General features: G+C 38.7%; 1 protein-coding gene across 6 annotated transcripts in view; it reads left to right on the top strand.

The window, feature by feature from the left end:
* The window catches only part of PCNX2 (pecanex 2), a 158,575-nt gene that overhangs the window by 92,382 nt on the left and 49,294 nt on the right, over window positions 1-16,899 (top strand). For all 6 annotated transcript variants that reach the window (XR_005819063.1, XM_040554128.1, XM_040554131.1 and 3 more), the window contains 2 exons: window positions 6,782-6,890; window positions 11,533-11,662. Coding sequence is in view for 5 of the 6 variants with exons in the window: in XM_040554128.1 (XP_040410062.1) it covers window positions 6,782-6,890; window positions 11,533-11,662 (239 nt within the window). In the remaining variant the exon portion in view is untranslated. The remainder of the gene's footprint in view (window positions 1-6,781; window positions 6,891-11,532; window positions 11,663-16,899) is intronic.

The following is a 16,899-nucleotide window of genomic DNA, read 5'->3' as shown; positions in this document are numbered from 1 at the left end:
CTTTGCGGCAATAAAACTTGGTTTGTGTGAGTGTTCCAGTGGATTTAGGTGCTACTTGTAAGTCAAAAGCCTCACTCTTTTTCCTGTCTCCTTCTGATTTTCCATCCTATTCTAAATCTGATGTTTCACTTCAAAGCTTCCGGCATTAAGTCTTTAATTCTTATTTTAATCCATTTCTTACCATCTAGGCATACTGAAATCCAGTGTCTTAATCAGCTGCACCTTCTTTGCTCACAGCTGTTTCCTCAACTTTTGATATCTGGTATATAAACCCTGTTAAGACACTTTCTGCTGAGTAAAATACCCAAGGCTACATCTGATATTTGACAGGATAATCCCAGTGGTATTTTCTGTAGACTCCCTAACTCTCTTGAACATTGTACAGTTCATGTTTCCTTTGAATATTGGAGAAGTGGTTTAATTGATTTTTCATTCAGTGTTCTGTCACTGACCTCTTTGTTAGCCTTCACTCCCCAATGCTATTCCCCAGTTTAATTTTCTCTCTATTTATGGTGCGTTTTTCCTTTAGATTAGGACAAACAGACTCGGGTGCAGGAGGATGTACACCTGCTCCCTGGGTCTGTCTGGCTCACTACATATTGAGGACAACACTCATTTACACTCATGCTGTTAGAGCCTTGTGTTGTATCTGTTGATGCAAGCACTGAGAGAAAAATCTTGAGTATCTGGTGCTTCTGCATACAACTCTGTGCATTGTTATGTCTACTTTATCTAAAGGAAATTTCTAGAAGGGTGCAGTCTTGGCAGGAGCCGTACCAGTGAAGGGAAGACTTCGGTGAAAAAGCTGGATCAGGTACAGCTCCCAGCTGATTTACTTCACTTGTCCAGCCCTCTGCAAATTAAGCTGATTGTCTGTGATCTTGTCCTTTCTGCCCATCTTGGGAAATATGGGAGATGGTTTCTTTTAGTACCACAGTCTCCTTCCCTGGGCTTTTGCTGTCAGCTGACAATGTTGGAAGAAGCGGCCTCTGCCGTGAGCATATCCAGGGCTGTTATGTTTTATCATCTTAATGTTGTCATAATCCTCATCATATTTATGTCTGATGATTAACATTTAACCTAAAATTTAAGGCTTCAGAGACTTGTTACTCCACCTGTTTAAAACATACCTGTTTTGTATACCATTGATGTTAGGTGCTGAACACTGTGTTTCAGGAATATAGTCCTACAAGATTTGGTATCAGAGCCTTGGACTGATTATAATTTGATCCTCTAATATATGTTGCATTAGACAACGATGTTGAAATTCCACAATATAAAGGCTCCAAATGTCTGTAAGCAGAAGCAAATAAAGACAGCCTGGAAAGTATTTGTTGTAGATTCAAACTTAGCTCTATTCAAATACACCAATAAAATGTCATAACGACTTATGCACAAGCATTAAAAAGATTTAATATTTCTAGTAAATCTTGGTTTTTAGGATTTTGTAGGTGAAAAGTGTTTCAAATGGCATTAAATAAAAACTAGAAAGTCAATGATCTGCAAAGCAAACCCACAAACTAGAATAAAATTATTTCACCCAAGTTTAATTTCATATCCATAAACATGTACATACTTGCAATGTTTCAATCTTAATATATCTTAAATTTTATTGACATAAATATGCATATAAATGCAAATAAAAAATAAATGTACCAGTAGATATCAGAATTTACTCCCAAGACTACTCCAGCTACCAATTGACTAGAATTAGCTTAACATGAAAAATTAAATGCCTGTGTTGTAGTTCCCCCCTGACCCCCACTATCTGAAGATCTTAGTTCAAGGCTCAAGTTCTCAGGATCTAAACAGGATTATAAAGAAATAACTTTTCAAAGCGGTGAATAATGGGTTTCTACATTTGTTTTTTTTAATCTCTCATTTTTGTGTTGCACACAGAGCATGTAGCCATATGTGTATGACAGTTATTTTTGTTTAAAACCAATGTGTGCATATACTTCTTTAAAACACAGTAAAATTCAAGCTTAGCAAGAAAATTTTAATGTTTATGCATTATTTAGTCCCAGTATTGCCAAGGAGTCTGCCCACACAGAGTCCTAACAGATGCTAGACAGATAGACAGGCTGCCAAAGGCTGAAGGCATTGCATAGTCTCCATCTCACATTCAGTGTCTTTTAAATTCAGCTGTTAATCTCTGTCTAGATCATTGAGATATAACAAGCTGGGAAAAGGAGATGACATTTTAGTGGTGTTTCAGACTCCCAAAATCTTTTTTAATATTAATTTCAATTCATGTTCCTGGTTTGTAGTAGTATTTAATTTTGGTTAAGTAAGAATAACCAGATGTAAAAGAAATCCTTAAAAAAGTAAGTCTTTGCTTCTACTTTTTGTATAGACACACAGAAAACTAGTTTATGCACCAGAATTCTGTAGGGGCATCAGAACCCACAGAAGACTTAAGGATGATTAAGATGATAAAATGTGTTCTGTCTGTATAAAATAAATATAAAAGAAAGATGCATATTCTGCATTTTCACTTGACAGTAGTGGGAAAGTAGTAGTTTAAATTCACTGAGTATATTGATAAGGTAAACTCTTTATCAAAGACTTAAAAACTGTTTACAGTGCAAAACTGTCATATGAGTAAAGGTATCTAGGAACATTAGAACTTTGTACCCTAAAAATATATATCATTTTTCTGCTTAATGAACTGTAGAAAATACTGAAGTTCTAAGAAAGTGTAAAATAAATATTCACTGATAAATCGTGCTAAACTGGGATGTTGAAGTCTCAAATAAAAATCAGTCTTTTATATGTGTTTAAGGAAGTTATGAAGATGTGAAAAACTTGGCACAGATTTTTTTAAACCTTTTCCCTTCAACTGGGAAGCTTCCCCCTTTTGTAACTAGCACTGTTTGAAAATATACTTCACATCTATCAAGAGCAAGTTATTACCCTCACTCAGAACAAAACTTTACTGAGCATAAATTTCATGTTTCACAGAATCACAGAATGGTTGAGGCTAGAAGGTACTTCTGAAGTTTGTCTTGTCCAACCCACCTGCTTAAAAGCAGGTTCAGCTATAGTAGATTGCTCAGAACTGTGTCCAGCTGAGCTGAGTTTTGAATATTTCCAAGGATGGAGATCCCACGACCTCTCTTGGCAACCTGTTTTAATGCGTGGCCACCCTCACCGTGGAAAGTCTTCACATGTTCAGTTTCCTCCATCTCAGTTTGTGCCTGCTGCCTCTGGGCCCTACCACAGGCATCGCTCACCTTCTTTAGTCCCCTGCATCATACATTTATACACATTGGTAAGATCCTTCACAAGGATCCTTATTTTCTTGAGGCTAACCAATCCCAGCTCTCTTAGCCTGTTCTCATATGTCATATCCTCCAGTCCTTTACTCATCGCTGGACATGACCCAGTAGCTCCACCTCTTTCTTGTAGTGGGGAGCCCAGAAGTGGACACAGCACTCCAGGTGTGGTCTCACCAGTGTTGAATAGGGTGTGAAAGGGTTGCCTTCCTCAACCTGTGACACCACTCATCCCTGGGTTGTTAGCTGCAAAGGGGTTCCTGAAGTCGTACTAGTAAAGACCAAAGCAAAGAAGACATTGAGTACCTTGTCCTTCACCAGGTCCCCTCTCCATTCAGCAGTGGGTCCATGCTTTCCCTAGTCTTCCTTTTACTGCTGATAGACATGTAGAAATCCTTCCTGTTGTCCTTCACCATCCTCACTCGATTCAACTTCAGATGGGTTTGGCTTTCCTAACCCATTCTAATTCTAATTGGTTCTGACAATTTAAAAGGTGTTGAAAGCTTTCCTCTTATACTAGTGTCTTGTGATTACTGAAGACCAAAATGCAGTTAGTCATTCTCTTATTTCAACTACAACTGTTTCTGAGGATCAGCTTCCTTGTTTTTATGTAGGCAAACTTTAGCAGCTTCAGTTTTTCTGTGAGTAAAGCAATAGCACTTTGTCGATCCTTGGAGTTCCTATATCAGATAGAGAGGAAAATATGTAGTAAATTGGCTAAAACTGATAAGGAGCAATATTTTTTCATATATTTCTAGGAAAAAGAAAAAAAAAAAGAAAGTAAACCCAAATCCCGCCTTCCTAAATCTCTGTGTTGTAGTCTCTAGATGGCATTACCTTTAGTAAGTATATTTAGATATGTGAAATGGTAATGGCAAGTTTCCTTTAAGGTGTTTTGCAGAGCATGCCCTGGCAACAGTATTTTAAGAAGTACTAGAGGCACTTGACAACTCTTAATGAAAGCAATAGCTTGAAAATCACACATTTCCAGGCCCTTAGGTGCAGTGTCACAAGGCTCTCAAAAACCAAGAGAGGTTCACTGAGTGTTCTTACATGCACATTCTTGCGAATGAAAACAAGCTCCGTTGCATGTTTTGTAGAAACATTAGCTCAGAGGCAACTGCTGAAAGTAACAACAGCAAGTTCAAGGAGTGGTGAACGTAGAAATAGTAGGGCTTGCTGCAAGCAGTGGGCAGTTTAGGCTCCATGGCCTATTTTGCAAGAATTTGTAAATATTAAAGAATGATGAAAATGATGTAACGGAACACGAAGCCAGGAGGGTCTCCTCCTGGATTTGGTTTCCTAGCAAATGCAAAACCTGCATGTTATTTGAGGTTTGAAAACCTTTTGATGAACCCTGAGCCTTGAGCACAGCTGGGGTGATTTATGACTGTGATTTCAATCTGTAGCGGGCAGAACTGTGCCGGGTTATGCTGCAGTTCTGAATTTTAGAGGTTTCACTTGAGTCATTAACTTTTTCAGCCCTTCACTTAAATTGTTAGTAGATATAATTTTTCTCCCAGCTGTTCATTCAGACATTTCAGATAAATAAAAATGAAGCAATGCAAAGCAATCCCCCAACCTCCTAAACAGGGTTCAAATAAATAGAAGTCAGTTCTAGTTTCAGTTCAGTTTCACTTGCCCACTTTATCTGATGTTGTAGTTTTTGAGTCGTGTAGTATTTTTGAAAGAAAACAAAGTTGACAAGATGTGAATTTCTCATGGTTAAACTAAGCAAGGGTAACCAGGCTGTGCCTTGAAGAGATCATGCAGCTTGTTTTTATCTGAGCTTTGGTGGTTTTAAATAATATGCCTGTGCAAAGTTAACAGAAGCTGTATTTTGCATATTTCACCTACTTTGAGTCATGCCAAAGCACAGAATACACGAGAAGCACTGCTTCCACTGCAATTGGAAGGTTTATCAGTTAAAACTGGAGTGTGCTCTGCCTGTGCGTTTGGTGACACAAAGACCAAAACATTTGAATGCTGTTCGTCATTCTGTGCTGCCCTCCCAGTTCATTTGCAGCTATTTACAAAAGAATTGGTAGGGAAGCTCAGGGAAACATCTTGTAAGTGCATTACTGATGTGGATACAGATGGTCAAGCGTTATGTTGGGGGTGGAAACTTAGAGGCAGATGAAATGAGTTAACCAGTGAAGGTGCATCCTCGCTGGCTGTCAACACAGTAGTGAATAAATTGTGCTTAGGACCAAGTTGTGCTGCTGAGGCAGCTGTCGTGGAGAAGCTTGTGTCCCTGCTAGTCAACTCTCCCAGCTTGTATGCAGGTGGAGGTATGGAGTTGCCAGCTGGGTGTGGGCCATGGAGGAGTTTCATTCCAAACCATGCCTGGGAATTGCTTGAAGAGTGCTGGCTGAGCTGGACCAAAACCTTGCTAGGGACCTTTCTACCAGTTTAAGAACATACACAATACCCATGTCTGGGCACGTTGCCTGGAAGTGTTTGATATACCAGTATTGGCATAGCTTTAGTGTCTTTTGGGGTACTGGCACTGTCTTATTTTTCATTAACTCGGTTAAAAGATTTGTTACGGGAAATTCAATGTGTATTTGCTATGTGAGCATGAAATATTGCGTGTACTCCTGGTTCATTCTCAACTTGTGTGTGTGTTGAGCACTAATGACTATTGATGGCCAAATCTTTCCCAACAGTGTGTCAGGAATCCACGCTGCAATATGAATCTGATAGCCCAATGCAGGCAAGACAAAAGGTCTGTTCTGGCCTGATGCCAAGAGAGCTGGCAGAAAAGAAACGTGTTCCAGGAAATAAGTACACATCATTCTTGAATCAGAAGCTGCTAGTTGCAGCACCAAGTATATTTTACAGGAAGCAAAAGCAAATTCAATGTTTTCCAATTTGTCCAGTGCCACAATAAAAAATCACGTTAGTGCAGCATGTTTATGGTAGGATGGTTTGATCTTGAAAATGCAGCTACAATTCATGGTTAATGCCAAGCATATGCTCAGATAGTGATAGCATCTCCTACTGATTCAACAAATAAAATTCTTGTGTTTGTGAGAAATGTGCTTAGTTTCCATGTGCAGAGCCACATGCATCACACTTAGAGCTTCCTTTTTTTTCTATATCCACTTTCTCCTGGGGTCTCTTCTGTCATACTCAGGTCTCTTCCTGGCAATGTGATATATGCAGCAAAAATCAGAACCAGTAGTACTGCTTCACAGTAGCAGGAAACGTGTTTTCCAATGAAAACAGACATGTTTTTGCAGAAAGGTAATCTGGTACCTCAGTACGGTGATTAAGAACATACCTAATTGTAAGTGTGAATTTCAAATGAAGAATATATTTTTGTACCTTACTAAAGTAAAGCAGTAATGCCGATGAAAGATAATGCAATGTAAGCTATCTCACATTCGTTCCAGTGCACGGTTTTAAAAGATGTGTTATTTTCAGATATTATTAGTTAAAACTTATCTCATTGCCTAAAATGTCACCATGTATTTTTTGTTGTGTTTTTTTTTTTCCAGCTGTGGGACCTACTGCAAAAGTTACAGTTCATCATGACGTACATCGCTCCCTGGCAGATTGCGTGGGGGTCGTCGTTCCATGTTTTTGCTCAGCTCTTTGCGATACCTCATATCCTTTAAAAATTTATTCTTCTTTATTCTCAAATTCCTCTTCATGTATATAATTTATTTACAGTGTTTGAACAAGGTGTGAAGTTTCCAGGTAACTTGTATTTTAAAATGTGAAAATGCTTAAAACACCTCCTGGGGAATATAGCTTTCTCTATTTTTTGACTGTATGGGATTTGAAACCGGGAAACCAAGTTCTGACTCAGACTGCTTTATTTATGCTTGCCTACTTCTCACCCAGTCGCATACTTCCACAGTTCACAGCACTGACTTCTGACGTGTCTGGAAATAAATGGTATGGCTGGCATACTACCTTCAGCTTGAGTGGACTTTTATGTATACAGAAGCTAGTTTTGTAAAGTGTTGGGTGTATTGCTGATTAAGCTCTGAAATATTAAGTACTTCCTCAGTTGCTTCCAGTTAGCATCTCAGATACAAATTCATGTCAGTGAGCTAATTCCTGTTGCAACTGTCCTGATTTATTTACTTATTGCATTTTAGAAGATGGATTTTAATATTTCTGTGTATGTTTTTCACTGTGGGACTGAAAAGCATTCTCCTTTTTTACGTTTCCACTGTGTTTTATAAGTATGTTCATCAGTGCTAAAATACTTAAGAAACTGTTTCAGTGCCCATTCCAGGGCTATGACCGTTGTCATAGAGAAGATTTTCTGAACAAAAATGTTTCACTTTAAGGTCTAAATCAGTTAGAATCTTGATGTAATATGGGGAAAAGACAATTAAAAAAAAAACACAACAAAACAAAACAAACAAAAAAACGCTTTAACTGATCAAATTTAACTTTATTGGTATGTAAAGAAAAAAAAATAATTGGTATTGTATGTAAAGCATTTTCAGAGACTACCTTTTAATTTCTTCCTTCCCTTCCAACCAAAATTGTAGCAAAAGAGTTGGGTGGTTTTAGTTCAGACCTACTGAAGAATTTTCTTAGTACTGCTTATTAGATATAAACATTTAAGTCTTTGTCCCTTTCATCTTACAGTGTTTTTTCCCCCTTGAGTGATTTTTTTCCCTTTTGCTCTTTGCTGTGATATAGTGAAATATATGCCGCATTGATTAACTATGTTTTTGTTTAGAGTTAGGAAATATAAATGGGAGTCTTGAACAGAGAGAAGTGAAGACAGAACAACTCCCAAAAGGAAAGCTTTAAATTGGCTATTTACAAGAAGAAAGGAAAGCATTTTAAAAAGTTTTGATCCATCAGAGCACTTTGAGTGATTTGTAGCAAATTATTATGGAATTTCAGAACAAAAAAAATGGTTTTCATCTCCATTGTAGGTATGAATTGCAGGAATGTACATATAACGTTACTTAGCAAAACATCTAAGAACTAAGATTATATTTCAACGAGTTTCCCTTTGGTCATATATTTTGTGCAGTGATAACTTTACTCTTGATAAAAGTACCAATTAAGCTTTGCAAAATGGAAAGCAGTTAACTAAGCAGGATTCAGTTTATGTACGCAGTTATTACTGAAGTGATCTAGACTAGCTTTCTATTATTTATATTTATAATCTCCTTTGTAAATGCAAATCTGTCTTTCAAGGCAATGTTGCAATTAAGATACTGGTTAAATGTAAAAGTTACCATTCCCACAACAACAATAACTCTGCCTTTCTGCACAGTATTTTTATTTGTTGTTACCATAACATAACCCTGCAGATGGTACTAATGAATACGTATTGAAGTTTGCAGAGGCACTAAGCCTACCATTTCTTTGCAGAGTTAATTATTTGCGGCTCTTAATGGACTAGATCACTTCTGCAAACAGGACATCAATTTTTAAATTTCGAAGTGCCTCGGTGAGCTTTTGCCATAGAGCTCAGTGATACGAGAAGTTCCTCTCACTTTAGTGCATTTAATTCAGGCATGCAGGGTACGAAGGGCAACACACCTGGAGCTTTGCCTGGGGGAGGTTGTGGAGTCTCCACCATTAGAGACATTCAGGAATTCGGACAAACATCTGTCAGGAGACATACATGTTTGGCTGTGGCTGCTAGATGGTCTAGGTGACCCCTTAGAGTCCCTCCTAATCCTGCAGTTCTCTGAACCAAAACACCAGGAACAGGAATGGGCTTCTGGCTGGAGGAGAGATCTGCTGCTTCACTTCCCAATGTTTAAATGGGTAAGATGAAGTTATGTGCCTGTACCCGTTAAATTGTCAGCACACTGAGAAAGTCAGTCAGGTTTGTAGTTAAAGGAATACCTAATAAATGAACAGTGAGATTTGGAAAGAAAAAAAAAAGTGCTTGTAGTTCAAATTATTCTGTTTATAAGAGTTTCTGCTTTGGCTGTTTCAGGGTTACAGCTCTAGCGTCAGGAAAGGAAGCCCTTTGAAACTTGGTTCTCCCACTCTCTAAGTGATCTTGTGCCTGGTGGTGACCAAATGTCTTGGCCCATAGTAATTGCAATTAAAAATGTGGGTTTGAGGCATCAGAGGATTTGGGCTGGGTTTACCCAGTAGTTTTGTATTGAAAAAAGGGGGTGGAAGATGTTGAAAACATCAACCTTTTCAGTTGCTTGTTTTGAAGCTAATTTGAATTCAAACAGATTGTTAAATAATAATTAATCTTCAAATGGAACATTTTATTTCATGCTGCACAGTTTTTAGTTAATTCTCAAAATTTGATTTTGGCCACCTTAAAAAAAGAAAATCCATTATTCTCAAAGAAACAAGTTCTGCTTCTACACCATTTAACATAACAAAGATGGCACACAGGAGAACCGTCTTGGGATGTAGAACAAGAAAGTACGCCTGTACCTTTTTGGCAGTTATGTATATACATCTGTATGCCACTGTACACATCAGCTGTAGGTAAGTCAGCCTGGTGCTGTTAGTTGTTCCCGTGATATGCTTACATACATGAAACACTTTATTAAAACCACACTTCACGATTCTAATGGGAAATGGCTTCCAACTTGCATATAGTAGAGCATTATGTCTTTCAGCAAAAATAAAAATGTTGCTACTGCTTATGTCTTTAACACAAGCAGTTCACAGGGGAGTTCTAAATGTCTTAACTCATGATGGTGGCAGTTTTAAAATCAATAATGGCATTAGAACCCTCTTAAGAAAACTTAATTTACTGTCCTTATCTGTCCTCCTTACTCGCTTTTTGTCTCTTCAGCTTCAGTGCCTCTTTCCCTTATCTGACACTTGTAAATACTTGTTCATCTTTTACAGCCAATGGTGGTTATGACTACAGCATAACATGACAGTTTAACTTTTGATGCACTTGCTTCCTGCTCTGTGCTCTCTGTTGCTTTTTGAACTTTAGACTCTGAGGGCAGCTCATTTTGCAAATTCGCTAATGCACAAAGACACCATTCAGGACCACTCTCTTTTCATACGTTTGAGGGATTCGAGAGAGATCTCTTGGCAAATATTTGTTTCTAGATTTTGCAAATTACTTCGAAAACATGGCTAGTGAGCTGTTTTAAGGAAATATTGTGCTGCAAATGATGCTACACGTGTAAAGATGATTATTGTAAAGTCTCAGACTGTGGGACACATTATTAGAACAGAGTAAGCTGAAGGACTGTGGTTATTGGGTGATTTGACAGTAATTTTAGTCTGAGATGCAATTAATTGCAGTACTTTGATCATTGCTACTTTGTCCTTGGCGTTTTTATTTAGTACTTTCTTCCCAAGAGAAGCATAAGGAAGGACAACTGGTCTCTTATGCCAACTTGGAAACTATTTTCCCAAGATTTCATGGTCCTGGTACGATTTAAAGAAGAGTTGATCCCTGACATTTAATTTGCCTATTTTTTTTTGTGTGTGTGTTTTTGTTTTTAAATCGTGTTCCTTTTAACCTGCATGTTTTTCTATATCCTTGTCTATCTTCTAAGATGCTTTCCAGCAGCCTGAAATATTAATTTACATTTAAAGTAAGACATGGATTCAGGCATTCATGATGGTGTTTGGGTGATGTTTTCTATTCCCCTGCCCTCACCTTCTCATTTTGTAGATGTTTCAAAAAGCATGAAGTGCAGAACACTTTTACACTTTTTTAACCTTTCAGTCAGCATGGAATATTAAATTGTCAGTAAAAACTAACCTGAAAGCATGATTTTGAGGCAGCAGGTTGGATTGTATAGGCATAGCTGTTTCTCTACATACTAGATAATTTTAGAATAAGCAGAAACTCACAGAAGGCAATGCTGGATTCACTGGAAGCAAGACTAATGCACAGAACTAAGAATTTCCAAGAAAATCAATATTAGTGTTTTTTTTGTGTGTGTGTGAATTAAACCCTTTCTGTCAGACTTCTCGAAAGCCACTTTGTGTTGTAGAAGATATGCTCACTTGCTGGAAAAGGGCACCTCACTGCTCTGGCTACAGCCTGGATCTGTCCTCAGGCAGAGATTAGACAGTCACCCTGCTAATACCATACTCTGTTCAGACATGTCACCTCCATTACAGCTATGTAGCATTGAAAAGCCATGGATTACATGCTGGTAATTGGCAATTTGGCACTGCCTGCCTTCATTTCCTCTCCTCCCTCCACCTCTTTGGTAAAATAAATAACAAAAAGGCAAAAATGTTTTGAAGAGCTGCCTCAACAATGTTTTGATAGTATGATGAAATCATTTGTGTTACCTTAACTTGCAGTTTTCAGACTCTGCTATGCTTTTTTTCCAAACTCTGGCCACTTCAGTCTTTTCTACCCCGCTGAGCCCATTTCTTGGTAGTGTCATCTTTATCGCATCATACGCAAGACCAATCAAATTCTGGGAGAAAAACTACAAGTAAGACTATTCAAAAGTTTTCTACCCTTGTTATTTTTAAAGGATTTGCTCTCATTAATTTCATTTGTGGAGATATTTTTCTTTCCAAAGATATTCCTTAAATTGTTGTAGGCCTTGAGAGGTTAACCTTTGAATCTTGATTCTGGTGCTTTACTATTTCATAGTCATTTAGTTATTTCTGAAAGTGTGTTTAAACAATTATCAGTGTGCTACAGATGAGGTGTCATGTTGCATTTGTTGTACAGGCGTACAGTAATGAAGCTGTGAAAACAAAACATGGTGAAACTCCCAGTTGTCAGCCTTTTTTTTCTTACTAGCTAGTGTTAGCAACTAAATCTGTTAAGCCTTTGGCACCAAAGTCAGGCTGCATTAATATATTTTGTACTGGCCTGATTAAACGTTACCACTTGGGATGTGGCAGGTAACTCTCATAGAGAGGTGATGATGAGTGTGCATTGTAATTACTTGCTACATCTGATCTTAGAGTTTGACGTAAGAATTGGTTGGTTTTGTCAGAATTTAGCTGTCATTCATTTGGTTTCACAAGGACATAAACTTAGAATATTGAACAGATTGAATAAAGACTTTCTGCTCCTTTTTTTTACCCTGTAGGATTTCAAAGCTCTTGGTAACTGGAGTCTAATGGGTTCCCAACAAGAGTGGTAGAGGCAGGAAAACTCTGTCCTTTCCAAGTAGAGATAGTTTTCAGAGCGAATACTTAGTAACATGTAACCAGGCTCCCAGTAAGTTGTGGCAGCTGCAGAACAGCAACATAAGTAAAAATTGCATTGGCCAAAGCAGGATTTGGCCAGACCAGTGAGAAGTGTTGTACCTGTATCACACTTCTTGTATCAATACCACTGATGCATCTGAGCACCTTCAGGGAATTCAGAACTTGAAATTTTACTGATTGATTCTTCCATCTTTTAGGGGAAATGGTCTGATGAATTTTTGAAGATTTTTTTTTTTTTTGAATTTGACTTGTGTCAGTGAGTGCACATGTACTCCTCTATAAAGAAACTACTGAGACAAAGCCAAGTTACATAAAGCTTCTGGATATGATGCGATTTGTGGAAGGCTTTTGGGGTGAGCCAAGTTTTGTACACTGGCGTCAGATCTTAACAAAATTATTTCTCACACATCCTTTTCTGAGTCAGCAGGTTCATTATTTCATTGGAGTAAAACTCAAGGGCAGGCTTGGAAAAGCAGGAAGCTACTGCCAATCCCACAGACAGCTTTATATTTTCTGACAGAAACCTTGAACCACATTAAGTAGGAAGTGGGAGAATTGAACATCTGCTGCACTTTACTTCAGCTAGAACATTTTAATGTGGCATGTGGCTTCTTTTCTAGTTACAGGTTAGAGAATCAAGCTCAATGGTTGTAGGCACATCTCTTCAATGTAGTTAGATTAGTGTGGTATCTGTAGGTTATTGTACATGGAAATAGATGGGACGGTTTTCATTTGCTTTCGGTGGTCTAAGGCTTTTGGGACAATGTGAACAGAAGATATTCAAAAGAATTTCAAAATATAGTGCTTGATACTTAAATTAGGGGGTCTGGTTTTTGTCAGTAGTGACTGTCAGTGACCCCTATCAAAGGAAATAAAGAAGTTGGTGCTAATCATTTTTTGAGTGTGAAAAACTAATGCTTTTAATGCTTTAAACCACTACTCTTTGTCCTTTCAAAATAATCAGTAACTACAACTTTGTCTTCAATGTGAATGCGCACAGTAGACTGAAAAATTTGTGCTTGGATGTTTGTTAGAGATTCTAGTATATCTTTTATGGTGTTCTCACTTAAAACACAAAAACAACAACCTGCCCCCCCAAAATCTTTCAGAAGTAGTAAACAGCTTTGTAGAAGACTGATAGTTATCAAAGCAAAATAAATGTTTGTCTGAACCTGTGGCATTCCACAACGTGCATCTCACATGAAGAACTGAGCAGAGTGAGTGAGAGTTGAACTGAAAAATTCCTGGGTTATTAAAGGGATACAGTAAAAAGACAGAAAAAGATAGGGGAAGGGAGTAATATTATATTAAGAATAGGGAAATTTCCTACAAAATGTTTGAAATAATTGAATAAAGTGAGACTAGCATGCTTTATTGCCTTAGACCTTGACCGTTCCATATCTAAAAATTCAAAGAGATGCCATGAATGCTTTCTCTCAGAGCCATGGAGTTAAATAGGCTCAGGCACTTGAACTGGAGGGGAAAGTTGTTCTAGTTCCTCCATTGACCTCATTGATAAAGATACTGAAGAGAACTGGCCCCAATAGTGAGCTCTGGGGGACACCACTAGTGACTGGCCTCCAGCTGGATATAGCTCCGATCACCACAACTCTTTGGGCCCAGCCACTCACCCAGTTTTTTACCCAAGGAAGTGTACACCCTTGGGTAACATTGGGTATAACCCAATGAAGCATACACCCAATTCCTTGGGTTTCTGATGGGACATCTGCCACTCCAGATGATGTGATCTGGAACTGAAAGTCTCGGAGAATTGAGACGATAGCTTGTTTGTTTTTTCAAGGAGATGGAGGAACTCAAGTGGGGAAAAAATAAAATAAATAAATAAATAAATAAAAAGCTCATTTTGACAGTAAGCAAATTGTGAAATTCCTAGCAAGCTCTTCAAAATTCAGGAATCATACTGTGCCTATTTGTGCTCTGGCGGTGTGTGTGCAGAGCATGGGTGTTCTTCCCCAGAGTCAACATACCGTTTGTTTAGAGTGTGCACTTCCGTGGACCTTTCTGGGGGGATAGGGACGGGAGATTTTAAAGAAGAGAAAAAAAAAAAAAGGGCAATAAGGGGGGAGGTTAAGGAAGAACAATTTGTCATGCAACCATTTTTTACAGCTTTTGCTGCCATTGTTGTTGAAAAGAGAGGGGCATAAATTCAGAAAGCTGGCCTGCTCTCATGAGCTGCTTGTCCTGTGGGAGTCCAGCTATGAGAAATTTTCTCTTTAAAACAAACAAACAACAACAACAAAAAAACAGGTTTGATGCAACACTGGGTTTGTCCTGTCATTAGCTTGGGTTCTGCTTCCCAGTTTGAAGAGTCCTGTTTTACTCTTTATTTTCACAGCTGTTAGAATGATTAGGCCATAGATAGCAGGGAGAGAAAAGGAAACAGCAGTAAATCTTATTTAATGTATAGGCACTTTAAAGCATAGTGTTTGTTCAAATGCCGTTGTTTCATTCCACTGCTTTGCTTTTTTTCTTAAACACTTTGTCTCTCCCCCTCCTTCCTTCCTCTTATCTTGCTTTGTATCTTGGACATGGCAACAGACAGAACCGAGTAGAAAGTTTCCTTTCATTCCCCAGTGGGTCTAATCCCTGGATCACACGGAGCAGCCCCTTCTCTGCTGCAGCTGTGACTTGTCCCGATAAAGAGCACACTGCCACCAGCAATCTGGAGATTTCAGTGCCTACACGCCTCTCTCCTCTGCCCTGCTCCTTTCTGCCTCTGTTATTTCTTGGTCATCTGGTTTGGTGCCTATTTTTGGGTAAGGCACAGCTTGCGTTTGCTTTGAAGGGTCTCTAGTGAATTACTGTGTGGTGTAACTAAATTAGTTAAGTGTCTCTAAAGAGGCTGTGATTAAATTGCCAGTTATCTCAGAATGGCATTACCGGATGCCTCTCTGTGTCTGAGAATATGTGAACAAGTCTTTCTTTTCTCCAAGTGCATCAGTATGTTGTTGCTCTGTCATTGTGGTCTGGAAAATAGCTGCTGGTAAGGTTCTTATAGCTGGGGTTGGAGGGCAAGGAAGACCTGCCATGCCTCAGATTTAGTGTGGCTTCCATTTTCTTTTTTCCGGTTGGCTGACATCACTTGTCCCTCGTGCACACCCTACAGGTGGAGTGGGGAGAGTTTTCCCAGTGTGGACATAACCGGGATTGACCCCACATCATGCACGTGTGTGGGAAAAGAAGCTGTGAAATGTGCCCATCTGCTCCCTCCCTCTTTCCCATAAAATAACAAGCCTTCCACTTCCAAATGCTTATTTTTTAACATACCCTAGTGCATCTGGTTTCCCTGTGAGCCGGCTTGTCTGGTACAGCTGCTGAAACCCCTGATCTGAACACAAAATGCCATTCACCCACAGCTGTCTGTGGGTCTTGTTTGGGAGCTGCATGTTCAGACCTTTCACGTTCTCCTTTTTAAGGCTGGTCTTTCCTTTCCTTTCCTTTCCTTTCCTTTCCTTTCCTTTCCTTTCCTTTCCTTTCCTTTCCTTTCCTTTCCTTTTCCTTTCCTTTCCTTTCCTTTTCCTTTCCTTTCCTTTCCGCTCCTTTCCACGCCTTTCAGCTCCATTCCTTTCCTTTCCTTTCCTTTCCTTTCCTTTCCGCTCCTTTCCTTCCTTTCCTTTCCTTTCCTTTCCTTTCCTTTTCCTTTCCTTCCTTTCCTTTCCTTTCCTTTCCTTTCCTTTCCTTTCCTTTCCTTTCCGCTCCTTTCCTTTTCCTTTCCTTTCCTTTCCTTCCTTTCCTTTTCCTTTCCTTCCTTTCCTTTCCTTTCCTTCCTTTCCTTTTCCTTTCCTTCCTTTCCTTTTCCTTTCCTTTCCTTTCCTTTCCTTTTCCTTTCCTTTTCCTTTCCTTTCCTTTCCTTCCTTTCCTTTCCTTTCCTTTCCTTTCCTCCTTTCCTTTCCTTTTCCTTTCCTTTCCTTTCCTTTCCTTTCCTTTCCTTTCCTTTCCTTTCCTTTCCTTTCCTTTCCTTTCCTTTCCTTTCCTTTCCTTCCGCTCCTTTCCTTTCCGCTCCTTTCCGCTCCATTCCTTTCCTTTCCTTTCTTTCCTTTCCTTTCCTTTCCTTTCCTTTCCTTTCCTTTTCCTTTCCTTCCTTTCCTTTTCCTTTCCTTTCCTTTCCTTTCCTTTCCTTTCCTTTCCTTTCCTTTCCTTTCCTTTCCTTTCCTTTCCTTTCCTTTCCTTTCCTTTCCTTTCCTTTCCTTTCCTTTCCTTTCCTTTTTTCGTCTTTTCTCATTATGTTGTTTGATTTCTCACATATTCTTAGACCTCCATAGTGGTGATGTTTACAGAGGAACAACTGCAGCAGATGTTTATAGTTCAGTAGTCTTAGACATTGATTTATAATGAATACTTTCAAGAAAGGTACATTAACCTCTGAAGTCAACAATTACAGCATGACTTAAGCATAAGAAAACCCTTTCTTCCCTGTATCTATAGGAGTTACTGTTCGTCTTACTTCCTCAAATATAATTTCAGAAATGTTGTGTTTTGACTA

This window comes from Cygnus olor, chromosome 3, assembly GCF_009769625.2.
Source record: "Cygnus olor isolate bCygOlo1 chromosome 3, bCygOlo1.pri.v2, whole genome shotgun sequence".
NCBI lineage: Eukaryota > Metazoa > Chordata > Aves > Anseriformes > Anatidae > Cygnus > Cygnus olor.
This window is presented reverse-complemented; position numbering and strand designations above follow the sequence as displayed.